General features: G+C 34.2%; 2 protein-coding genes across 5 annotated transcripts in view; both read right to left on the bottom strand.

The window, feature by feature from the left end:
• Window positions 1-17,001, bottom strand: part of LOC126973311 (protein hu-li tai shao) — a 107,647-nt gene that overhangs the window by 4,839 nt on the left and 85,807 nt on the right. For 2 of the 4 annotated variants that reach the window (XM_050820516.1, XM_050820517.1), the window contains 5 exons: window positions 15,181-15,340; window positions 13,103-13,198; window positions 11,513-11,584; window positions 9,511-9,561; window positions 809-876 (listed from right to left, as the gene is read on the bottom strand). In XM_050820516.1, the coding sequence (XP_050676473.1) occupies window positions 809-876; window positions 9,511-9,561; window positions 11,513-11,584; window positions 13,103-13,198; window positions 15,181-15,340 (447 nt within the window). The remainder of the gene's footprint in view (window positions 1-808; window positions 877-9,510; window positions 9,562-11,512; window positions 11,585-13,102; window positions 13,199-15,180; window positions 15,341-17,001) is intronic. The other 2 variants (XM_050820518.1, XM_050820519.1) reach the window with 1 other exon arrangement.
• On the bottom strand, window positions 4,238-8,371 carry LOC126973307 (uncharacterized). Its single transcript, XM_050820511.1, has one exon. The coding sequence runs from the start codon at window positions 7,544-7,546 to the stop codon at window positions 4,799-4,801; it is 2,748 nt and encodes a 915-aa protein (XP_050676468.1). The 5' UTR covers window positions 7,547-8,371; the 3' UTR covers window positions 4,238-4,798.

Here is a 17,001-nt window from a genome sequence, read left to right as displayed (position 1 = left end):
TAATTGTAGTTGTAGGTAGATCGAATATTGTTCAAATGGAAAATTTGCCTCTATTTTCCAAATTCATTTTTCAAAACAATTTATGAGATACCTATTCCTTTGATTATTTTTTCAGATTTAAAAAGTCGACGGGTTTTATATTTAGGAACAGGTACGAGCAGCCATATTAATATACTTAAAGCCACGGACGAGAAAAAATAAGGACTCCGTGTCAATTAGATAACAGTGAAGCACCAAAACAAGCCGCTAAACGAGTAAATACGCACGCACATACTTACACTAATACAAGCCGATCGGCCGCCATTATGAGATTTGCCATCGTCTGTGACAGATCAGTTTGCATCGTATTAAATTTTTTTGAAAATGCCGTCGTGCGTTGTGAAATAGTGTAAAAATGATACTATAAAAGTATTTGTGGATATATGATTATTTAAGGGAGAAAAATTGTGTAACTAGTATCCCCCAAAACCGCACACTCACTAGCATAAAGGTGCTTCACTTGCTAATATCGCGGCGCGGAGTCCATCTTTTTTTACTCGTCCGTGACTTGCAGCATGGCTGGATGTGCTATTAGTCGATCATATGTGCAGGAGAAAATAAAATTCATCATCATCATCATCATATCAGCCGGAAGAAGTCCACTGCTGGACAAAGGCCTCCCCCAAAGATCTCCACGATGATCGGTCATGCGCTGCCCTCATCCAACGTATTCCGGATCTTTCCTTCCCTTTATTCTATCTATATAGTATCGCATCGCTGGACCAGAAGAATCTATTTCTAATAATCAATCTTATGAGATGCTGCATACCTCTTTGCTGCTGTGGGAGAACGTACTCTGGTGTGCATCGGAGTGATCACCGTTGACCGTGTGCTCTCCTGGAAATTACAAAAATAGAATTAACCTAATGACGTCATAACACTGCACACTGTTTTATCAGTCATGAATTACACATGACGGTAAAATATTTGCAAGAAAAAAAAGTTGATGTTAAACAACTACAAAACGAAATCGTCACAAAAGTATTTTTTCTGTAAAAAGTATGTATTGTATTAATTAAAATGGTGCGAAAATTCTTTTTTTTTTCGCCATGAGGCAATGGCATGACATACAGCCAATATGAAAACTATAATAAAGCGTTTTTACAAAATGAATGTTTTCCTTACATAATAAGTAAAATTAACATATTATTCAAAAAAGTGACATTTCCTTGAATAGCCACTACTTATACTACAAGATTAATTTAAAAATAATACGTGCGAATACATACAACATGCAATTTAGGTGCGATATATATAAAGTTCATTTAGTCGCATTAGTATGGGTTAATGTTATAGTAAGATATATATTAAACATGGGCTTAACAACGATATATGTAGTAATATTTCGTAACATATAAATATTACGTGCCTTATGTTACAAAAAAGTGTGTTGATAAAAAACAGTTTGTAATTTTTTATGTGATATCCCTTACTTCTGGGATTAAATATACAAATTTAATTTGCACCAAAATTCAAGGACGATGAAGGACTCAAACCCGCGCCTTAAGTTCCGTCCGAACACTTTTACCAACTGAGCCAACCCTCCGAATGACGTATCGACCGAATTCTTGGTATGTGTTCAATTATCAGGACGTGGCTCCATCTACAGGATCTACTTTACAGTTGATAACCTGCTCCACCCCAATAATTTCATATTAGGAAATTGACTTGAGATGTCGCTCTTTCAATTATAAACAGTTTCTTTTTTAAATGATATCTGTCGCTTCTATTATATACTTCTGAATGTACAAAATTCATTTCCAAGCACTCGACGGACGGACCTCGAGAGGTGCGGGTTCGAGTCCCGTATATTCATAAATTATGGTACAAATTATATTTGTGTTGACATATATAATAATAATACTAATACTGAAACACTCTTACACAAACTATCTTGTTCCAAACTAGGCATAGCCTGTACTATGGGTGCAAGACAACGATATACACTGGCCTTCAAAAGTAAGTATCACACTTTTACAATTGGGATAACGTTTTAAGTTCACAAGATATACTTTCGAAATAAAAAGGACTCCAAAGAGAATTTAATTTTGTACATAAAAACTTTATACTCGGTAACCTTCTTTTAAGAATTGGCTGAAAAAAATCTTCAAAAACAAAACCATTCCTTTCTCAAAGTGGACGTTTCCGAATTACAATTTTACCATTCACATTTTTCTTTCTGTTTTAAATTTTTTTCAAGATCTATGGGTCTTGTTTTAAAAATTTATGCTAAAAAGCACATAACATTTATTTATCATGCCTCTTTCAGTTGAAGAATGTGCTAGGATCATGGCTTTTCTGGAACTAGGCATCAGTATGCGTCGCACTGCAAGAATGGTGGGTGTGACAGTACGAACGGTCCAGAAGGTAAAGCGAAGGTACGAAGAGACTGGACTCCATCTGAGGAGACCTTGTAATGGCAGACCCAGGTGTACCAGTGCCCGAGAAGATCGTTATATTATTTCCACTGTGTTCTAAGAATTAAAGCCTATAAAATTTGCAACAAAACGTTTTTTATTCTTAAATATCTACCTTCTATAGTTAAGAAAAAAAAAAAATTTGAAAAGTGTGATACTTACTTTTGCAGGTCAGTGTATTTCATACAATATACTTACTTAAACGTACATAAATACATATAAACAAACATTCATATTCATCATTTAAATGAATGAAGTTTTACTTTGAAAACTACACTTAAACAGCTTTTTGTTAAATAAAAAAAAGTGTTAAATAAGGAATATAGCCACTTACCAACCACTCTTCATGCTCCCAAGCCAGTTCCGAGGTTACGTGAACAGACTATAACATTCTACTATTTTATCAACGCGATACAGTTTAAAAAAATCGAAATATTAAAAAAAAAATTTACCGGTGTACAACTTAAAAGTTTTGTCTAAATCTTTAGTTAATAATTGGAAAAGAAATATTTAAAACAGGCTCAGTAAAATAAATTTTGTGTTACACGCCATCTAGTCGCGATTTGCGACATAATAGATCGCATAGAAATGATTAAAAACCACTCAAATATGAATAATCTTCTCAAATATATGATAGCAGAACTTTTATTTATTAGGATGATAAAATCTTTTGTATTGCAAAGGCATAGGCCACAGCGAAATAACAGGGTTCTCTATATTTATAAATATTAATTTTACCATAATAAAATAGTAGAACGCACATACAGTTCCCAGCAAACACAGAATGAAATCAAATTAAATATAAGCATGCTTTATTATTATTAGTAAAACACAAAGACATACAGAAAAACAGAATACAAATATGAACATGCAATGCAGGCCTGCTTTAGTTCTGGGCGTCATTTTCTCCAGTTATCATTAAGCCGATGAAGTTCTGGGGACTAATTTCCCTGACAGTTTTCTTTGATTATATACACAAGCATTAGTTTTGTTGAATTATAATATAATATCTACACTGGCATTTAGATATTGGTAGGAATAGACAAGTCAAAATGACACCCAGAAACCATTAAACCACAACCAAGTCATATTAAAAAAACAGAAATTATATTGGGTGGCCGAGAAGTTGGCGTCCAAAGCTATAATAATCGTCCCTGTATAATAAACAGTTCCCTCAGTTTGGTTGTACACATTTATAGCATCATTCTTATCGTGCTTAAGCACAGATAATTTTGAAAGCGTCAATTAATCTTAGTTTCGCTTAAAATTATTCGAGACAACCACCACTAAAACCAATTACGTAGTTTTATATACAAGTTGGACAAAAGTTAACCAAGTAGATTTAAAACATATAACAAAATTTTATATGTATATTTACATAAACAATATTCCACTGGAGTAAATGCGGAAATTGATGCAGATATTTTCATAATCATTATGTGTAAGCATCGAAATGTCTTTTAAAATCAAATTGGTTAACGATTCGGAAACCATGGTTAGAAGTTTTATAAACGGCATCGCGTTCTTAAAAAACTAAAGCAGGCCTGTTTTTAAGAATCGTTAGCAAAACATTAGAAAACAAAGCAAAAAAAAAAATTCAAATATAATTTTTAAATAAAAAATTAACAAGCAAGAAAACTCAGTGCTAAAATCGTATTAAAAATAAATCGCGCCGCAAAGCTAACAATAGAAAACTAAATTTTGGTTAATAAATATTAGTTGGTTAATTTCATTTCGTAGTTAAAATAGATTTACGAAACGATCGTAAAAACAAGAATTTGACATTAACTGTGTTATTACAAAAAATAATTTAAACATGGATTAGACACGTTTTTTATTAAACAGTGTCTAACTATGTAAGCGACGTCTAAAGTTTGACGATAAACAACAAAAAGACACTGATTTGTTATAGAACTTTTTTAAAACAAGTGGTTAACTTTTTTGTAATAACACCATGAATGTCTAACTATATTCTTACAAAAACCAGAACATCCGACGGAATTTGTAACCTTGTGCACATACAAATAACAAAAGCGAATGAATGATTCTATTTCTCTTTCACTCGAGTCGTATATATCGGGAGACGCTGAGGTAAGGTGAATTTTAGACGGTGATCACCCCGTTTATAAATGCACTGATTGGTTGGTAACCTTAAGCTGAAACGATCAATGAATTGATAGTCTTTATATTCGTTGTGCAAGATACTATTGGAATAATTTACAATTATTGACATATACCACCCAGAATATGATCGTGATGAATAAAATAACACCCAGTCAAAAAAAAATACAGACGTTAGGAACATGCTGAAGGTTTGACTTAGTTTAAGACTTCAGAAATACTTATAGACAGTTCTCAAACCTAGTATAACTCAGATCGCTTAAATCTAAACTTTCCGACATTTTAAAATTTGTTATAATTTTGTAAAACAGCGAGTCTTCGAACGGCGGCCAACTGGACGCCAATCGTCTTCCGTTGACTTCCCTTGAATCGTATATCAGTTTTTCCTTGCAACCCTCATCTTCGGAGTCAAAACTGTTGAAACTTGGACTGAAATGTCCGTTTGGGTTGGGATTAGAATTCAAACCGTATTCATCTAAAAGTACTGTCGGCCGTCTAATATCATTATTTTCTAATCCAATCAACTCTTTCTCATAGCTATCTTCCTTCAAATCCACTAGCACGAAACTTGGCATTTGATTCTCTTCAACTTTTTTAAAAAACTTGCGTCTATTTGTACCTGTTACTAAATTGTCATCAAAAGACAGCCAATACTTAATACCACCTGTGTGTACTTTTTGGGACATAGAGAGCACTTGCGATCTTTTGACGAACGGAGAGCTGAATATAGATTCATCTCTTTCGTATAACGAGCTATCTTCGAGTGAAGAATTAGCTTTAATTGGAGACTCTTCGCAAAGGTCTAAAGCGTTACTATCAGAAGGCAATGATGACCTATTACAATCTACATCTATGAATGCTTCATTCATTATTTCGTTTTCCTTCAGAACGAAAGTTTCGTTTAAGCTCACATTAATTTCATCACTTCTCTGTAATGAATCAGTCATCTCTAGCAATGACCTTTCTAAAATATCTGATATAACATCAGCTACAAACGTATCAGTATAATGTTCCCTACTATCGTTACATTTTTTGTTATCTATACAATTTTTGAGAAATTTTAGCACTGTTTCTGAATCTTCGTCAATGTAGTCTTTCAATATAAATTCATTGCTTACATATTGTTCCGGGCTATTAGCTGCAGTTAAAAATTCCTGCGAATCTTCATTGACATCTGAACTTTTGTCGCTGAAGTATTCGTTCATAGAATCTGATCGATCTACCATCGCTAATTGTTCTTTTGTAGGTGTTAAGTGAACTTCTTTAGAAACGTAGTTACCATTATTAAAATTTATCCATTCGGGACATGTTGTATGAATTATATCTTCAACATCAACGATAGTGACTACAGATTTTGGTTTCTTTTCGATTTTATGCTTTTGGGTACAAATACATAATGCATAATCGAAAATATAATAAACTATAGATTCAACAATTTTTTCTGAATCGTTTACGTATGAATCACTTATTTCGACAGAAGGCGTGTCGTTGAACATAACACCAACTTCAATATCATTGATTATTTCAGTAATTGAAAACGTTTCTTCTTCAATCGGTAAATTAATTTCCTCAATGTTAATCGTCTTAACATCATTGAATTTAGAGTTAATTACAGTTAACTCATAATTAATTTTAGTAAGTATAATTGCTAACACCTCGGAAATTACTTCAAACTTTTCAAATTCAGCTGTTGAATCAAAACTTGCGATAGCAGTGCCGGACATGGAACTTGTTTCGCAGCTAAGTCTGGACTCTTTGTTGCAATCTGTATCAGGTAAAGTGCAGTTATTTATTGTATTGTGATAAAATGTTTTAATATGAGCACTCGTCGATATATCATCGTCTACGGTTTCATTTTCACTATTTACTTGTTCAATTTGACCCCTTACTGAAGAAGTGGATTCATTCTTACATTCAATTTTGTTACTGTCATTGCTAGATTCACCATAGGAACTTTTAGACTCTTCTAAAATAGGTTCAAGTATATTTTGTTTGACCGTTTCCATCTTCTTAACTGGAGATTTTCTAGGACTTTTATTTTTGTTGTAGTCCTCACAGTAAACAACTATTGGAACAGAATAATCTCTTATGTCTTTATCGACAAGATCCTTGACTGGGCTTTCGTATACAACTTGTTCAAACATATCTTCATTAAAGCTATGATATTCGCCTTCGACTGATTCAAATGAAATGCTATTTTTATCATCTGAATCAATCTCAACTACAACACATTCTGCTCTGTATACATCGTCGTTATTCAATTTATAATTACCATCGCCATCGTCTTGGCATTTCATCTGATTTGTCTCAATAACAGTTTCATTATCAGATGAGAAACTAGTTCCCAAATCACCGATATAATTATCTTCATTGAATTCCTGGCTTTCAACAAACTCCTCATCGCAACAAGTATTTTGTATTTCAATCTCTTTTATTTTAACTTCGTTTGTAGTTTTTTTGTTATGTTCTTTCTCATCGCAGTCTTGATGAATATTATCTATAGAATAATAAAGTGATCCAAATTGTTTGTACCTAGCATTGATTTTTGGTATTTCACACCCTAATTTGTTGACAGCGCCACAGCTGTGATATTTAGGAACGTGAAAATGAATAGGTTCGGGGTCCTTAATATATGAATTAATAAAACCACTATGGGATCTGGTTCTATACATACAAGCAGCACTATCATAGTTAGCTTTGCGGCGCGGTAATGATCTAGTACAAAATTCCGGCCTACGCCTATCAAGATCCAGCGAGGCTATAGAATTAAGGCTGGACCGACTAATACTATCAGGGTTGTAAATAGCCAAAGCGGTGTCTTTGGACTCGATGAGCTTAAGATCTAAGTTAAGTTTACATTTCGGATGATCGTATTTATCAACAACGTTACTAAAGTTGGGGCTTCGCGAGTATTTGTGCAATGTACGGCTGTGAGATGATATGGGTTCATGCGGTGCTGATGGTCTCATTGTACCTGCTAAAAAAGTTGGTTAATTAACGATGTAAAGCAAAAAACACGTAGCGTCGAATAAATTATAAATGGACGATTGAAATATTTTTTTCTTTTTATTTAAACACGATTTTTTTTTAAAACGACTTGCCGTTTTGCAGATTCTCCGAGCTGAAAAGTTTTTTAATGTTTAGCTATAGTATAGAACGCCTAGTTTAAGTAGCTACGACGAAAAATTATAGATTGAATTTATTTTCTGCAAAACATTTATTAGTGATTTAATAGTACTGTAATAGTCCATTCATATATTTACGACTTTTTCTTGACATTTCGAATAAAACATTATTTGAAAAAAAAATAGCACGAAATGCAACTATAGATATATTTAGCTGAATACCTATTCGACAGACATAGTGGATCTTACATATTACATATTTTAAAAAAGCTTACAAATTTCACATTAGTTACCCTCATAACAAAGTAATTGAAAGACAACATGTTGTCCAAGCAGCAAAAGTGATAACATCCAATATGTCTGGTTGTTAATTCAGTTATTTAATCTTATATTATGTAATAATATGATAAAACCATAACTGACCACAACTGTTTAGACATTACAAACTCTTAAGGAAACAAGAAAGACAAGATGAAGAAACCACGAAACCGTCCGAACCACAAATTAACACATTGAACAACAACACGAACATATGTATTTGACAATAACGTACAAAATTACAAAACGAGAAATGAATGAGATCTTTATCCAAAACATAACCAACAATGGACTGCCCCTACAAAAATGTACAACAAGATTTACATGTCTATAGAATAAATGGTCCTTCGAGCCTTTTTACCAACTAGCCTCACCTCTGACGGTCTGCTGCACTGCGGTATATTGGGCATGCACAATAACTCGCTCCTGCTGTTCTGGCACCGGCGAGTTCAGGCCGGGTGGAAGGGAGGAAGTGGAATCCAAGAACACTTCATCATCCGAAAATAAGATGGGTTCGGGTTCGCCTATACAATTTATCTCAACATCATAACGAAGAAAATTTATACACACTTGTTTCTTTTTCAAACGAAGGATAACATCAAAAAATGATTTTTGCCTTACAGTATAGAATAAAAACAAAATGAATTTGTTAAGAATAATTTTGGGTACCACATATAGTTACAAAAGTTGTTTAGCAATGACTTACGGAGCAGGATGACCAATGTGATGGCGTGATGTTATCCGGGCATTTCGCGCATTTAGTTTATAGTACTTTCATAACTTCCCGCTCGATTTTATTGAAATAAAAGCTCGTGTAATTGTAGTCATACTATAAGCAACACTCTTGAGTTCAAGTGTTATTTGCAATAATTAAGAGAGACTTACGTCGAAAGGGTACGTGGAATGATAATTTAAACAGAATACAGTTTACAAGGATTTAAAACTTAAACGATTGTACAGCATATGCCACCTCTGCGGTACTAATGGTTAAGCTACCAAAAACTAGGAGTAGGTATGTCTATAGCTGTCGACTTCAGTTGCCTGTGAAATGGAAAATTGGGACAATCCGAAGAAATCATCAGATGAAAAAATACGTAGATGTACATACCTAGGGCGAATATATACTTTCGTTGATTTTGCTTGTAAAATATGAAGGATTAAAACACGTGTAATTGTAACTTTATTTTTATATTAGGTTTTTGCTTAAATGTTACATTTCTATTATTATTCTATGTAACCCGACGTTACGTGAGCATTGCGGAGCACGTTTTCAGGGAGACATGAACATGGGCAGTACAGGCGTTTTAATCCATTAAAAACTTTTTGTATACATGCATACTGCATATTTAAATGCAGTGTAAATAAGTATAAATGTGTTAATTATTATCAAAGGGTGCAGTCAATTTAGCAGTGAAAATAGCTTAGTAAATGTTTGCGTGTCAAGTGCGGTTAAGTTGCGTGCGTGTGCGCACAATACGTGCAGTACTAACCTCGGGTACGGTCGGCATGGTCGCGTTCGGCGTTCAAGAAATCGTTTTCGGCTAAAAGGGAAAGATCAATCGTACAGTACATGCTTCTAGTGTAAAAAAAAAACTTTTGCAAATTATTTCATAAACATTTATCAAAATTTAAAAAAAAAACATGCACCTACTTTATTTATTTATTTACTATTATTATAACTCTAGTCTTTACGTATTAATTTTCATTCAATTTGTCGACTTACTCGTGTAAGGCATTCACTAATTGACGATTGAGTATTTTGTTGCATCACTTTACTTATATTGTAGTTAAAATGATTTTTGTAAAACGACGAAGCTATAAATGATGATTTAATCTTGTTGGTTAGTGGCATTGAGTTACTTGACACTTCTTCTCATTAAAGCTCACTACTACTATACTATACTAACCGAGAAATGAAACTAGCGTTGCCAAACTTTAAAAATTACACCCAAGAGGTTTTCTCTTGCTATTTAACTGAATTAATTGAAATAATTTGCAAAAGACAACTACTGCTAATAAAAATCTTTATCAGAACACGATTACCCAAAAATCTAATCATGCTTTCAAAATGTCATGCTCATAAATTCAGGATCAAAATATATACAAAAAAATATACATTTCATTAGCCATCGAAAGTGATGACATAAAAGACTTTAACCAGAATGAATTACAATTGTAAATTTTTATTGAAGTAGGCATTACTTTGCGGAAATTCATAATTATACAAATGATGTAAGTTTTCTTTAGTGTTGATTCCGCCAATATTTGTTTTTAAACAATTCGACACGTGCTTCGCCTCTAAACGAGGCATCCTCAGGACGTGTTGTCTCGCTGAAATCTGGCATGAGACTCAAACTTGTGTGACGTGACTCAAAGTAAATAGATATAAAGTGAACTAACTTATTCGAAAGTTGATTTAGTAAGTCTTTTGTTTGGCAATGTCTATGCTTTGACGTTCTTATTCAAAATAGTAGATATTTAAAATGACTTATTCAAGGATTTTTAATTTTATTTTAAATGTACATGCTCAGATAGAGCCTGTTGTTGCTAGACAACTGACGAAAACAGGGCAGGTATATTAATTACTTAAGGGTGTATAAAAAAAGATACGTTTTACACTCGCGATTTATATGTTACTTTGTATTAGTGGCATTGCTCAAAATAGAGGTTAACAGTCTTCGTCAATATTTGAAATGAAAACTTCTTTAGCCGCGTTGGACCCTTTTTGATACAGGAAAATCTTATGGATTCGCGTCACCGACATGCTCATGACTAGCGCACGCGATAAGTAAATAATTAAAAAAATATATAATGAACATAATATATAGTTAGACACTTTTAAATGGGTGAAATCTCGTGAGTTCGCGTGATCGAAATAGTTATAGCAGTGTATCTGTAGCTATACAGCTGCCGTATTGTTTACATTATACTGTAAAAAAAAAGTTATTGAATTAGGCGTTACTTTGCGGAAATCCATAATTATACAAATGATTTAAGTTTTCTTTAGTGTTGATTCCGCCAATATTTGTTTTTATAACAATTCACTAAAGAAAACTTAAATCATTTCTATACATTATACTGTGTATATCTCTTATAAGTGAAATTGAATGGATTTAGTGAAAAGTCCTTTGATTAAAACATTATTGCAAGTTTTAAAAATAAATTGAAATTAATAATGTAATTGCTTTTAAAACATCATAAAATTTCAAATTTTAATACTTAAGTATTAAAATTTGATTTTAATTTGATGATAAGAAAATAAGAAAAAAGTTGATGTGAAAACTTAGAACTCAGGCTCTACAACTTCCAATTTTATCTGATTTTTTTTCAAGTTTTTCGCAGCAGCTATCCTAGACGTATAAACTATCTATGTGTACATCATAGTTTTTATCTTATTTTATGATAAAATAATAAAAAAAATTGAGTCAATCAACCAATTGTCAAGAGCAGGTACTAGGAGATCATGAGTGTAAAGCCAGGTTATATAGTTACCATCACTCAAGACCACTTCAGGCTGGCTCCTCACCGGCACCTGCTTCGTCTCTATTCTCAGCACTCGATGCTCTGGAATCAATATAAAAATTATTTCAAGTGAAAACTTCTTTAGCGGCGTTGAGCATTTTTTTTATAATGGGTAAAAAATGTTAAACTCGCGTCAGGACACGTGACCTGATCGAAATTTCGTAAGACGATCGTTAAAATTATGGATGAAATTTGATTTTTCTGAAAGATTAACTTTTTATTGTAAAATAATTGTAATAGTTCTGAAGTGTTAAATTTTTTATGTAACATAAATTGTCATTTTATGTATACTATAGCGCAATAAATGAATATTGGTATTTAACCATATAAATGTACTTTTGTACTGATAAATAAGGCAATTCGTTCGAACTTTTCCTCTAGCCATTCGAAAATATTCAAAAATACATAAGGTTAATGTTCAAGTTTTCACTTCTGCCGGCACTCCCGTCGTGCTGCAACCCGTATTTTTTTTAGTAACATAGTTATGAGCTTTTTTCAATCAACATACTTTGGATGGTACATCTCAGATTTTTTTTTATTTTGCTTAGTTTATATGGTATTAAGTATTATAACTATTTCAACTATATTATGTACACTTATGGCCTTACACATAAACTTGGTATAAAGTTATATCTGAGAATAAACCAATATGTAAAATGTTTACAAATAGACATTTTGCTTAATTATAATTGTTTTGAAGTTTTCCGCGTTTATTTACAAGGCTGCCTGATATTCAAAAAACCCAGAATTATAATTTTATTGTATTAACAGTGTTGTCAGCGATATAGTCAACATTTTGCATATTATTGGTTTATTCTCAGGTATAACTTTATACCAAGTTTATTTGTAAGGCGCGATGAAAAGTTTTGAGACGTCACAAGCCTAATTCTGAAATATTGACTCAACAGCTAAGGTTAAATTTAATAAAACATTACTAATTCGGTCTTACTTTATAGGTAAGGTAGGTTTAGGTTGCTGGTGAAAAACAGCTCGATGTACGATTTAAAAAAAAATGTAAAATATCCATATTCATTATATTAAATAAATTGAAAAGAGGATTTACTAAAACGTGTCCTTTTTTTTGACAATGGGGGACCCTACGAGCAGGACATTCAGCTGATGGTAATTCATATGCCTTGCCCATCACAATACAGTGCCGCTCAGGATTCTTATAAAACACAAAAATTCTGAGCGGCACTAAAATTGCACTCGTCACCTTGAGACATAAGATGTTAAATCTCATTTGCCCAATAATTTCACTAGCTACGGAAATCCACACCGAAACACAATAATGCTTACACATTACTGCTTCACGACAGAAAAAGTCGCCGTTGCGGTACCCATAATCTAGCCGGCACCCTGTGCAAAGAAGCCTGCCACTGATAAATGCCCTGAGTCACCAATGCCACACCCTTGGGGGTAGCACTTCCCTTTTCATTTTATTCCCCAAGCACAGGGCAAACCTGTGACAGGCACGGGGGGGGGTTAAAACCCTATGACGTAATTTATGGATAGCCCCTATATATTATGTGTGTGTGTCTGTTTGGTTGTCACGCTCACCGTCTCTGGACTCCTCCTCAGTCTCGGAGGGCGCGCTGGCCGGCGAAGTGATCTGAGCAGCGCTGATTGCTTCCGATTCGGACAAATCAGTGTCGTCTGTAATAAAAAAAATATCCTTAAGCAGTACTCGAACAAATACGAATGGAATTCCACTTTCAAATGAGTAAAAACATTTCTTTTTTTTATTTGTAAGTATTACACACCACGCCACATATTCCGATAGTAAGATTTCTGACAAAAAGTTTCAATAGGACGTGTGTATTTTGTTACGTGTTAAAAAACATAAAATAGAAAATTTGGTATTTCATTTCATTTTATGTACTACATTTCTTTGCGATGATGGATCCTTATCAGCAACAGAGTCCATTGTTTCAATACTACAGGATGTGAGTTTTTTGAAAAATCATTCCGGTCGATATCCGTCAAAAGTTCAAGAAATTTTAAAAAACGAATAATAATAATCGAGGGCATGACTCTCCTTTCAAGACTTTTCTCTAAGTCTCGTAGTTTCCTACTTGGCCATCACCGGCCTTCTCAAAATACTATCCTGTATATCATGATGTACTCATATTTACGATCTCTAACTAACAGTAGTTAAGGGCGCTAGGACGGAACCCGAGAGGCCGGAGATCGAGTCCCAAATCGTTCATAAATTTTGTTTACGTATATTTATGGGTGATATGCCTGAAAGTAAATGATTTATTATTATAAGTATATATTATATAAGGCTTAAAAATGCATAGGCTTGGACAGGACACAACTGAGAGCCCTCACGGGGTTCCTATCCGGCCATTGCAAGCTAAATGGGCACCTAGCCAGAATGGGTCTCAGTGAATCAAACCTGTGCAGATTCTGCTGCGAAGCCACTGAAGACCCCATACACATTCTTCTGGAATGCGAAGCCATTGCCAGAATCAGGCTTAGGTCTTAAGACACCTTCACTCAAAGCAGAGGACGTGCCATGCCTGGACCCTCTAAGGATCCTACGCCTTCTAAAAGTAATAGGTCTCGAGGATATAATTTAAATCTCGGCACAGTAACACGTATCCCAGTTAGTAGCTTCAATTCTCCCCCTTAACTTTTAAGTTTGAGAACAGGCGCGCTAGCGCAAGAAGGGGGCACAATAGATTAGAGATTTAAGCGCATTGAAATCCTCAAATCATAATAATAATAATAATAATAATAATAATAATAATAATAATAAAAATGGCTTAAAATAGGAAACCTATTCCCAGAGACCGAAGGATTTATAATAGCGATACAGGACCAAGTTGTCAACACCAAAAACTACAGAAAATACATAATCAAAGACCCCTCAATATCAAACGATAAATGCCGCAAATGCCACGTTCAACCAGAAACCATCCAACATATTACCGGAGGATATACAACACTCACACAAACAGATTACACGCATAGACATAACCAAGTAGTCAATATCATTCACCAAAAGTTAGCACTCAAACACAAACTCATACAAAACACAAACACACCTTATTACAAATATAAACCACAAACAGTTTTAGAAAACGATACACATAAACTTTATTTTGATCGCGCGATACTTACAGACAGAACCATTCACTACAATAGACCAGATATAACGCTCAAAGATAAATTAAATGAAATAACCTACCTGATAGACATTGCTGTTCCAAACACTCATAACTTACAAAAAACAATTTCTGAAAAAATCAACAAATATACTGAACTGAAGGATGAAGTGGCTAGAATCTGGAACCAAAAAAAAGTATACGTAATTCCAATAGTCCTTTCCACCACAGGTGTTATCCCAAACCATCTGTTACATAGTCTTAAACTACTAGAACTAAAGGAAACTCTTTACATAACCTTACAAAAAGTCGCCATCTTAAATACATGCCGAATCGTTAGAAAGTTCTTACAAATTGACGAACACGACATTTCACCCTACACATAAATTTAACACACCACACGCTGCATTTACTTGGTTTCGACCCGTAAATGCAGGCAAACCAGCGAAAGGCTGAGAAAAATTATAATAATAATAATAATAATAATCTAAAGCTTTAATATTAATATGTGGTTGTGTTACTGACAGTCGCTGCGTTGTTTCCGCTCGACGGTGCGGCGGTACTCGTCGATCTCCGTGTCGGTGACGTGGTCGAACGGGTTGCGTGCGTAAGGCGCGCTGTACACGGTCGCGTTGTGTTGGAAACCGCGCTGGATGATGCCCTTCGATGCCGCACCCATCAGCACCTGCGGATACATCATTCATATGGCAGTTAGTCAAAGTGAAAGTCAAATAACAGTTCTTTATCTACACCCATGCTTTAAATCCTCTATTAAAGATTCTAAAACAGTTAGCTTATTGCCAACATTAAAACACCCAATGTCCTAATAACCATTACATCATCCAAACGAGTGTTGTAATGTTGTACTGAATTTCATAACAACACTCCTTTGTTTTTTTCGATCCCTTCATGCGCAAAGAGTTTCATCAGGCAGCCACATTCTTATTGCTCGATGCGTGGCATCTGTATGAATTTCAAAAAAAGAATACTTTTGTTTACGGGTGTTCGACACTACCAGAACGTCGCGCGCCGTAAAAAAAAGTAGGTTATTCGAATCCCCGCGATTTTTATTGTTTTGTTTACAAAAAACGAGCGATTCAAGGTTTTTAAATGCTGCAAACGAACATAATATTCAAGTGAATTTTAATAATTGCACTTTACAAAATGTAAGTTACTATTAAAATAAATAATTCTTTCATTATGTGATAAATATTTAGTTTATTTGTATATAATCAATAATGGATGATATTAAGTTACTACTAGGACTCGTGTTTTAGTGTTAGCAGTAAGCTGTTTCAGAATCTTTCATAGAGGATTCATATTCTGGGTGTAGACAAAGTCTTGTATGCAACTGTTGATAATTAGGTATTAAAACACTCATGTGATACTATTATCACACTCGGCTTTGCCTCGTGTGATAAACCCACATTCGTGTTTTAATAGCCCTTATTACACAACGGTTGCATAAATAACTATTGTCCAACAAGTGAGCAATGTTATTTTTTGCTGCGAGTGCTGACTTTAAATCACGAATTGTCGAAGTAGTCTAGAATTCAATTGAATTCTAGACTACTTCGGTAGGTACTGAGGTAGTGAGTGATTTAAAGGCACAAAACAATTAAGATAATATTTAACATTGTTTATTATAAATATAAAGAGCGCAAAAAAAAATGCTGGGAGAGTTTCTTGCGCCGCTTCTTCTCTCTCAGAGCGCCATTTGTTTCCGAAGCGGTAGTAGTACCTAGTAGTTATTAGAAATGACATTAAAAAGAATTCTTAAGGAATCAATTTTGAGAAAATAAATGCCTTTTATACCATTGTGACAATGAGATAATACGCTAGGCTAAAATGAGTTTCGGAACGCACCGGATCGCATTGTTTATTTTTTTAACGCGGAGTAATTCCCGGATGTATGGTCACGTGAGGTTCGAATTTAAAATCACTTTGCCTCACGCTCGCAGCAAAAAGCGTTTTCGCCACAAGTTTTCACGTAGCAATTGCGCTCTTTTCATGCTGGGGAGGTGAAATAGTTATTTATGCAACTGTTCTGTAATAAGGGGTATTAAAACACGAATGAGGGTTGATAATAGTATCACACGACTGACCGGGACGATACCACATGGGTACCTTCAAAAATAAGCGCGTACACCTTCCTTTAAGGCAAGCAACGCTCCTGTGATTCCTCTGGTGTTGCTAGAGAATGTAGGCGGTGGTGCTCACTTAACACCAGGTGACCCGTACGCTCGTTTGTTCCTAAACTACTTTTTTTGTTAAACCTATTCCATAAAAAAATGAGTATTTTAATACCTAATCATCAACAGTTGCATACAAGACTTTCATATTATG

This window comes from Leptidea sinapis, chromosome 29 (assembly GCF_905404315.1).
Source record: "Leptidea sinapis chromosome 29, ilLepSina1.1, whole genome shotgun sequence".
In the NCBI taxonomy this organism is placed as follows: Eukaryota; Metazoa; Arthropoda; class Insecta; order Lepidoptera; family Pieridae; genus Leptidea; species Leptidea sinapis.
This window is presented reverse-complemented; position numbering and strand designations above follow the sequence as displayed.